The sequence below is a fragment of the Astatotilapia calliptera genome, chromosome 3 (assembly GCF_964374335.1).
Source record: "Astatotilapia calliptera chromosome 3, fAstCal68.1, whole genome shotgun sequence".
Lineage (NCBI taxonomy): Eukaryota > Metazoa > Chordata > Actinopteri > Cichliformes > Cichlidae > Astatotilapia > Astatotilapia calliptera.
Genome location: NC_137424.1, coordinates 9563170 through 9572403, shown reverse-complemented (window position 1 = coordinate 9572403; position 9234 = coordinate 9563170). Strand labels below are relative to the sequence as shown.

At 43.6% G+C, this 9234-nt stretch overlaps 1 protein-coding gene across 1 annotated transcript in view; it reads right to left on the bottom strand.

Moving 5' to 3' along the window:
* Positions 1–874: 874 nt before the first annotated feature.
* Positions 875–9234, bottom strand: part of LOC145419271 (protein NLRC3-like) — a 153890-nt gene continuing 145530 nt past the window's right edge. Inside the window, exon 5 of the mRNA XM_080294756.1 lies at positions 875–6093. Coding sequence (XP_080150882.1) covers positions 6024–6093 — 70 coding nt within the window. The 3' untranslated portion in view covers positions 875–6023. The remainder of the gene's footprint in view (positions 6094–9234) is intronic.

The following is a 9234-nucleotide window of genomic DNA, read 5'->3' as shown; positions in this document are numbered from 1 at the left end:
TGAGTCGAGTATTTCTCTGCAACTACAAACTCTGTTTTCATCAGAGGTGTAAATATTACAGCACTGTGTCAGAGTCACTGAGGCTGGAACACAGAAAAAGGAAGTAGATGTATTTATTTTTAGGCTTTATTGCCTGGAACCACTTTAAAAATACGCTTTGGGTCACAATTAACTGCAGAAAACCAGGAATCCACATATGAACATTATCTGTGCAGAGATTTATGCTTCTGAAGGTAAACAGTGAAAACTTGCAGCACTAAATGCACAGATAGCCAGGCGTTTCACATTTTGGGACCATCTGCCAGTTTTCATTTCTTAGGTATTGAAGAGCAGAAATGATTGAATTTTATTTACATGCTTAAAAATGTTTGCTTTTGAATATTATTTGAAGAATTACCCACACACTCAGGCACTGTGGGCCTGTTTCCCTTTGCACAACAGAGTGTTGGAAACGGGCCTTTTCTCTTTAAACTCTGAGGGGCTGTAACTTTGGCTTCTATTGGCAGATTTGCATGATTGACCCTCTTTTTAAAATAGTTTTAGCCAAGAGAATCAAGCTAACATCACTGTTTTTACGTCAGCTCACGTCACACGAGCTGTTTCAAGAAAAGTCCTCCTGTCACACAGCAATGCCTACATGAATCACACCACTCTGCTTAAATAATAATAATAATGTTTAGTGAAGCAGGTGAAGCAAAGGGCTGCTTTTAATAGGCTGGGAGACCCAGGTGTGCTGCTTTAGCTGCTGAGCCTCTCATGCTAGCCTCCATCTATAAGCTGGGATCACAGGAGCACTGCAGTCCTGATAGATCAAGGATTGTTATTCATGCAGGTGACAAAAGTTTACATTCACAGAGTCATAGGATTGAGCCTGGTTTGAAAAGCAGCTGTTTAATGCAGCTGCTTAGAGTTCACACACAGTAGAAGAATCAGACTTGAGTCACATTTCAAACACTGGAAAAATACTCAGCAAGTAACAATGAAAACAGCACAGACTCAGTATATCCTGTTCAGTCCTGTGTTTGATATGAATGTGCTGTTCAGAGAGGATCTCATGTCCTCTTTTACAAAGCCTTTGTTTCATGATGTTTGTGTATAAATGAATGTAGGTGTGTTTCTAAGTGTGAAGGAGCCCTGGGAGAAAAGACTGAAGCTTGTGCCAAAGAACAAACAGGAAAGAAAGATCAGCATTAATGAAGACGAGCACAGAAGGAGCCCAAGCACGTGTTGCTTTTTCAGATTTCTCTAAAAGTGTGTGTTCATTTGTTCCATCCTTCACAACAAACAACAGCTGACAGACACACATGCACTCTGTGTCACTTCACAGGGGCTGATGAAAGTGGACACAGTAAAGGGAGAGCTGGACCTGCTCTACACATCCTGCACTCTGTTAACAGACTTTATTCTGCAGCATCAACAGATAAAAATATATGAAGATATAGAAACGTTTAACATTGTGACTGTTCACATTAGTGAAGCTGTTACTTTGCTGCCAGGTGGGAAAAGAAGCCTAAAGCTGAGTCTGATTAAACATCTGCTGCACCAGAGAGTTTCATGGCCCTGCTTTATCCTGTGCTTGCTGACCACCTCGTCCTGAAACCTCTTCATCATCCTCACAGTTGTGTGAAGAAAGAGGGAAGCAGGTGGAAACCATCTGTGCTGCTGTGTTCACTTGTGTGTGTGCGTCTATGGTCATATCTAATGTGTACCTACAGACAAACACAAACACCTGGCATTGCACAAGAGTCTCTATGGAGCAACCTGCAGATGTCAGAGATGTGATTAGAGGGTAAAGTGGACTAGTGAGAGCATCTATGTTGTTGTTGTCTGCTGGGGGACAGCATCAGCTCCAGAGATGCATCAGGATCAGCAAACTAATCTGCAAGGCTGCAAGTGTCACTGAAGGAGTTTGAGTCAGTGAGGGACTCAAACTCACACAGCTGGTCAAGAAGGCTCAGCAGCTGCTGTATTTCCTGAGGAGGCTGAGGAAATTTGGTATGTTGGCCAAGATCCTCAGCAGGTTCTACAGCTGCACTGTGGAGAGCAGCCTGACAGCTGCATCACTGCATGGTACGGCAGCACTACTGCAAACCGCAAACGCCTGCAGAGAGTGATAACAACTGTGGAGAAGATCATCAGGACCCCGCTGCCCTCTCTGCAGAGCAGCTACCATCACAGAGTCCAGAGGAGAGACACACCTCTGCCCTCGAGACGAAGGTTCAGAAGTGTGAAATGTAGAACATCCAGACTCAACAACTCCATCTTCCCCACTGCTATCAGACTCCTGAACAGCTGACCAACCTCAAACTGCAGTTTGCACATCAGGTCACTTTGCACACTAAGTTCATTTTGCACATTAAACTCCATGTACATCCATGTACATCGACATCTGCAGACCACACGTGTCTTCAGTTACTTATTTGTACTTATTTGCAGTTATTTATCTTTTTATTTTATTTTTTTAAGTTATTTCTTATCCTTATTTTATCTTTTTATTTATTCTTATCTTGTTCTTTTAACCCTTATCTAACTTGGCATTGTGCACGGTGTGTTTAGATTCAGTTTAAATTCAGGGACATGGAGCCCCTGTTGATCCTCTACCTAATCACACGAGCCACGGTGTGAGAACGGGTGTGGGTCACAATCAGCCAAGGTTTTGGGTGAACCCATTGTGAGATCTAGCCCCACCCCATCATGTGATTTCCTGTGATCAAATGTCCCAGGATGTGAGTGGGCATTAAGACGTCCATGTCCCTCTTCAAGCAACTTAAAGAAGTCCAGACGCTTTTCTTTCCAAGCTCCTTCAACAACATCATTCATAGAACAACTTCCAGCTTCTTTTGCTCGGCTACAGTTTGGATGGATTTGCAGATGCAACAAGACTAAAATGGTTAGGGTCAGGAGGTCAAAGGTCAGAGCTCCTGTGGGTCTGAGGGCGGCCTCACGCTGGAGAAGGATGAAGGAGTCTGACCTGAGCCAGTGTTTGACATGAACACATCAGCACTGCTGTCAGTGAGCCTAACGACAGCCGTTAGCATCATTTCAGTGTTTCAGTCATAAAAACACTTCCTGTCTCTGTGGTGGTTACAGTGACATCATGCAGTTTGTGCTTTGACCTCCAGAGGGCGACAAATCAGCACAGACAGAGAGCTCCATTCAAACTTTGCTGCCATCAGGAATAATTCTTCAAATATAATCATCAGTGTTTGAGCAGTTATGATATCAGGGACAATCTAGACATGTGTGACAATACTGAACATGTCACATGACACACCTCAAACATCATGTGATCCACTCTCAGTCTGCACTTTCATTCATGACTTCAACAGGTTGAAACGAGCTTTGAAGAAACATTCAGTGAAATAAATCTTTCATGGATTCATGTGAGCAGCAGATGAACTTTGTACCAACAACATCTTCAATAACAGAGTCTGAATGAAGCTCAGGTGTTGATGCTGCTCACTGATTGGACGCTTGGTTTCAGCTCTGCTCTCAGTCTTTACTGCACAGGTGAAGGTAGAAAGTGTGACTGGATCTATAGACTGGAAACAGAGAAACATGCTGAACATTTGAAGCTTTGCAGCAGAAATGTTCATGTTACAAATACAGCAGAGCTGATCTGGGATCAGTGTGTTCACACCTGCAGCTACAACAAGGTTTCATGTCTCCACACGTCAGCATGTGAACTTTACTCTGACTCAGTCTGAGCAGTCAGACGGCATATTTTTAAAGTTAACACATCAGCACACACAGAGCTGAGCCCCTCCCACCTGTGCTGAGTTTCAGGTGGAGCCCCGCCTCCTTCCAGGAAGCAGCTCACCTGTGTGTCCGTGTTTAGTGTCCAGGGCCCTGTTTCAGGAAGCCGGTTTAGTGGAAAAACTGAGTAAGTATACCCTGAGTTAACGAAAACTCTGGTTTTTCGGTTTCACAAAGCGAGTTCAGCTGAAGCCTCAGTGAGTCACTATGACGACACACGCCGTGAAGCTAACCTGCTCCCTAGCAGGTTTACTACAACTAACCCTGACTGTCTCCGCCCCTTTGTCGGAAACCTGACAGTAGGAAGTGTCAGACATGGCGTGCCCCTTCCTTGAAGAGCCAGTAGATCGTGAAGCCCAAATTCTCCGCAGAGCTCTCCGCCGGGAGAGAGTGATCAGAGCGCGTTTGGACATTTTATCATTTCCTGATGAGTTTCTGTGCGAACGTTACCGTTTCTCAGCACAATCTATAAGTTATTTTGATAACATCCTCAGGCCATATATTACGCATGTGACACATTGCGGACATGCTCTCAGTTCTGTACATATTATTTGTATTGCACTTCGGTTTTTTGCAAACGGGAGCTTTCTGTATAATATTGGTGACGCTGAGCACGTTTCCAAGGCTACCGTCTGTCGGGCAGTCAGGAATGTTACAGTTGCACTGAAACGTCTCCTGTACTCGTTTGTGGTGTTCCCCGGTCATAGACCCACAAGATTTATCAAAGAGGGATGCCACAAAATTGCAGGTATCAAGGTGACCAAAACGTAATGTATGATGTGGTGATACTTGAACTACTACTTAAATTTTACATTTATTTTCACGGTTCCCAGGCGTGATTGGCTGTACAGATGGCACTCACATTCCAATCATTGCTCCTCCAGTAAATGAAGGAGACTATGTGAACAGGAAGTCTTTCCACAGCATTAATGTACAGGTACATAGTTCCCTGTAGCATTTCAAACTAACAAATTATTTCATTATAGTAATGGATGCTAATTTGTGTTCTCTGCACTGTGAAGATCATATGTGATGCTGCCAACATTATCACAAATGTGGAAGCCAAGCGGCCAGGCTCTGTCCATGACTCACAAATATTCCGTGAATGTACACTGAGCACAAAATTTGGACATGGTGAGTTGAGAATACTTTAAAATATATAAAGACCAATTGCTTCAGGGACATTTGAACTGAAGTGTATCCTTCTGTCTTAGGAGAGTTCACTGGCTACTTGCTTGGTGATAGGGGTTATCCATGTTTACCCTATTTGCTTACCCCTTACCCTGACCCTGAACCGGGCCCACAGCAGCGATATAACCTGGCTCATTGCAGGACAAGAGCCAGAATTGAAATGACTATCGGAATGCTTAAGGCCCGGTTCCAGTGCCTGCAAAGACTCAGGGTCACCCCAGAAAGGGCATGTGACATTATTGTGGCATGTGTGATTCTTCACAACATTGCCACAATTAGAGGAGAACACTGTCCTTCTGAACCAAACATCAGCAGTGATCCAAACCATGAACATCCTGACCCTCCCACGGACATACAAGATGGAAGAGCAGTCAGAGACACCATATGTCACAATCATTTCTTTTGACCCATCACCTCAACATGTTGAAAGAAGAATAAACAGGTTTTTTGTTCAACTGGCTTTATTGGTCACCTGTGTTTCCTGTACACAAAGTATTAAAAGATGTAAACCTCATAAAGTGTCTCTGTTGCTTCCTCCTCTGTAACAGCTGTCAATGTTTCGTCATTATTTTCCTGCAGTAAAGAAATTAACAACATTGCTGTTCTACTGTAAACTCATATAATCTGTGGAGTATTACTCACAACTGCATGTTGGTCTGGCTCAACAGGAGGCTGCACCAGATGCAGTACACCACCACCATCAACTGATAGAATATGAGGTTTATACAGGTCACTTATAACTTACAAGGGACCAAATGGCAATTAACAAACATATAGCACTCAGCTTACACTTCATTGTCATTATGCTCTCAAAGACAACCAAGACTGAGGGAAGGCAAAATCAGTAGGAAAATAACTTCACTACAAAATAATCCATTATGGTAAAGAGTTTATCAAATGAATGAGCAGCACTGCAAAGGTGACTGTGAAGAAAGGATGTATGCACATCATGTATTATTTTGAATTTACCCCCTATGTAGGCACTTGTGTCTTGCGGGGTTATTGACTCAGAGGATGTCCCCGCAGAGATGCCATCGGCCACAGGGCGCCCACTGTTTTGGCTGAGGGCCAACTGCTCAGCCTCTGTGAGTGGTGGTGGTGGAGGACCCCCACCTGTTTTTCGGGCCTCCGCTTTTTTTCTGTTGGCTATAACGGGCCACATTTGAGCATACAGAGTAAGCAAATATCTACTTGTAATGTGCTCAGATAATTTCAATAAGTGCTTACAGAAAGAAAATTAATGTAGCCTCTAACTGCAATTGATTTACATGGGACAAACAGACCAAGCACTATGGCTCATAATACAATTACACCGTACCTGTTTGGACTATATTTTTATATTTCATTTTTACTTGCTGCCAGGAACGTTTGGGGCCTGTTGGGTTGCACCTGCGCTCACATCACGTCACAAAATAAAATGTATAAAATAACAAATAAAATATAATAAAATAACGTTTTAAATGGGTGGAAATCCCTAGATCAATGTTTAAATTAACACTCACGCATTGACTCTGTCGGCTTTGTTTTGCCATGCATGCTCCCTTTCTTTCGCAGCTGAGGCTGTGTTACTTTTTTCCGCGGAATTTGCATGTTATCGGCATATGCTGCCATCAGAATTTCGGCCTCAAGCGCTGTAAAATACATTGACCGCGCCTTCTTTCCCTCCGTCTCCATGGTGACTCGCTTAATCTGTGCTCCGCTTATCAGGGCTTTATGTATCCTCGTGCGCGTGCTTAACTTGGGGTTAAAGCAACTCCGCGTTGACTGAACTAATTGTTATCAGCCTTTCTGAAACCGAATATTATGAGTTGGACAGTTCGGGGTTACTCAACCCTGCGTATCGTTTTTCACTCTGAGTTTTCTAAACCGGCTTCCTGAAACAGGGCCCAGGGGCCCGTTCTTCGTACGTCGCTTACTACATCCAAGATCAAATGACACATCCAAGATCAAATCATCGCGCTAACCGTGAGCTCGCTAATCCGGTTCCCCGAACACACCTGTTGTTGACGATTACTACAGCTGGACGCAGGAATGTGACATCACTGGGTGTCGTAAAAGGGGCTACGCATCGATAGTAGAAACATTGATCGGCAACCCGCTGATTGGTCGGCGAAAATGTCGAAGGGGCGTGCTCGGTATTTTCCGGCAGCAGAGCAAGAACTCATGAGTGAGGGATTACAGGAGTTTCAGAGTTTAATTAAAACGCAAGAGAACACTGCAAAGGCTGCAAAAGCAAGGAGAGAGGGCTGGCAGAAAGTTGCTGACAAATCAAACTCGTAGGTAATTTAATAATAATAATAATAATGGATTGGATTTATATAGCGCTTTCCAAGGCACCCAAAGCGCTTTACGATACCACTATTCATTCACTCCCACATTCACACACTGGTGGAGGCAGCTACGGTTGTAGCCAGGCTGCCATATCGCGCCATCGGCCCCTCTGGCCAACACCAGTAGGCGGTAGGGTAGATCTATCATATGACACTATATTGTCCAATATCATATGGCATTATATTATATTATAATATGTTATATTATATCCCCTTTCACATTAGAGCCACAACAGGACCCACAAGAACATGGGAACAAGTAAAAGTGGAATACAGGAGTATTCTACAGAATGGTAATATTTATCTCTTAGATTGCTTTGCGTCTCTTGGCAAGGTAATACTGGCCTGTAATACTCTGTTAGTTTGTTCATAACAGCAACCAAGAAAAGGGCAGAGGAAAAAAAGACAGGTGGTGGTCCTGCACCCCCTCGTCAACAAGTTGGTTAAGTAAATAATACCCTCACGGGAATATCGATATCTCTCAATGAGCACACTGTCGCGCTGAGCTAAAGGATCCTGTCTATCCCGCAATATACGCTGAATTCTGAGGACTCTCCTTATCAATCTTGCACCTTCCGCAATGGGTTGGTCGCGTATACGGACAGGACATGGCTGCGACAGGCTTCCCAAATCCACCTTCGCTTTTATAGCCGTGGTCTCTCATCTTGATTACACGAAGTAATTTACAATTACTACTCTGAAATATGAATTACATCTGTAATAATCACATACATGTAATAGAATGTTAATAGTTCATTTCCCTTTTTTAGGAAATGACCTGTATGTATCTGTGTGACATCAATAAAAGGATCAAGTGCTGCATTATCTTTAGTTACATTGATGTTATTTATTTATGGTGAAACAGTGGAAAAATATCGCTGTTGCTTTCGTATAAATGAAGCGGACATACCTGCGTGGCCGCGATCTAATCCTGTTTACATAAAGTAAACCTGCTCCCGAGCAGGTTTACGCTTACGGCTCTGTTGCTATGACAGCAAGTCCCGGATGAGCTTCGGGGAACCGACTGATCCAGGATCACGCGAAATCGTCAACAATCTAATCCGGCTAACCTACTTAGCGAGGTACGAAGAACAGGCCCCTGGTGTGGAGTGGAGCTTGTTGTTGGTGTGTGAAGAAACTGTAAGTTTGCTTTGTTTCCTCCTTTAACAGTTTGTCTTTAGGAACTTTACTGTTTGTTCAGCTCGTGTTTGATTTCTTCACACAACAAACTGTGTGTGTTTGTATTTCCGGTCTCTCCATTAAAGTCAGTGTGTAATGTTTCCTGGCTAACATCAGCTGTGTGCAGCTTAGTTCAGCACAAATCTGCCGCTCCATAGTTCACGGTAACGGACTCACAGCTGGACCAACGAGGCCGAGTGTGTCCGCCACTCTGAGCTACGTTCGTGTTTGTGTACTTGTAGTTTGTACTTTGAGTTCACTCAGAGCCCACAGAGGACGCAGCGTACGTGATGACGTCACAGCCCTTTACCTCCTTTAATGTCACTGTGATTAATATTTACACACGAGACACCTGCAGAGCTCTGACGCTAAGCTAGCACACAGCATGCTAACGCTAAGCTAACGCTAAGCTAGCCAAGAACCCAGAGTGACGTAAAGCTGAGTAAACACTGACCCCAGACCAGCACCGTGATAAAGTGAGCTGCTGCTGCTGAACTTGAACAGGTAACAAAGTGATGAGCAGTCAGGCTGCAGGTTTCTACCTGTTCATGTTTCTACAGTAGAATCACTTTGAAGTGTCTTTGTGCTGTTTCATCTTTGATTTGTGTTCATAAACACTCAGAGAAACATCACGTGACCTCATCAGGATCTGTGTTGGTGTGTGGGGCTGTACCTCAGCTTCATGTTGTTACATGCTCATTTGTTCATTTTACACAGTAACATCAAAGTAATGTTATGAGGAGTAATGAAGTAACGTACTCCATTACTTTTAAAGTGT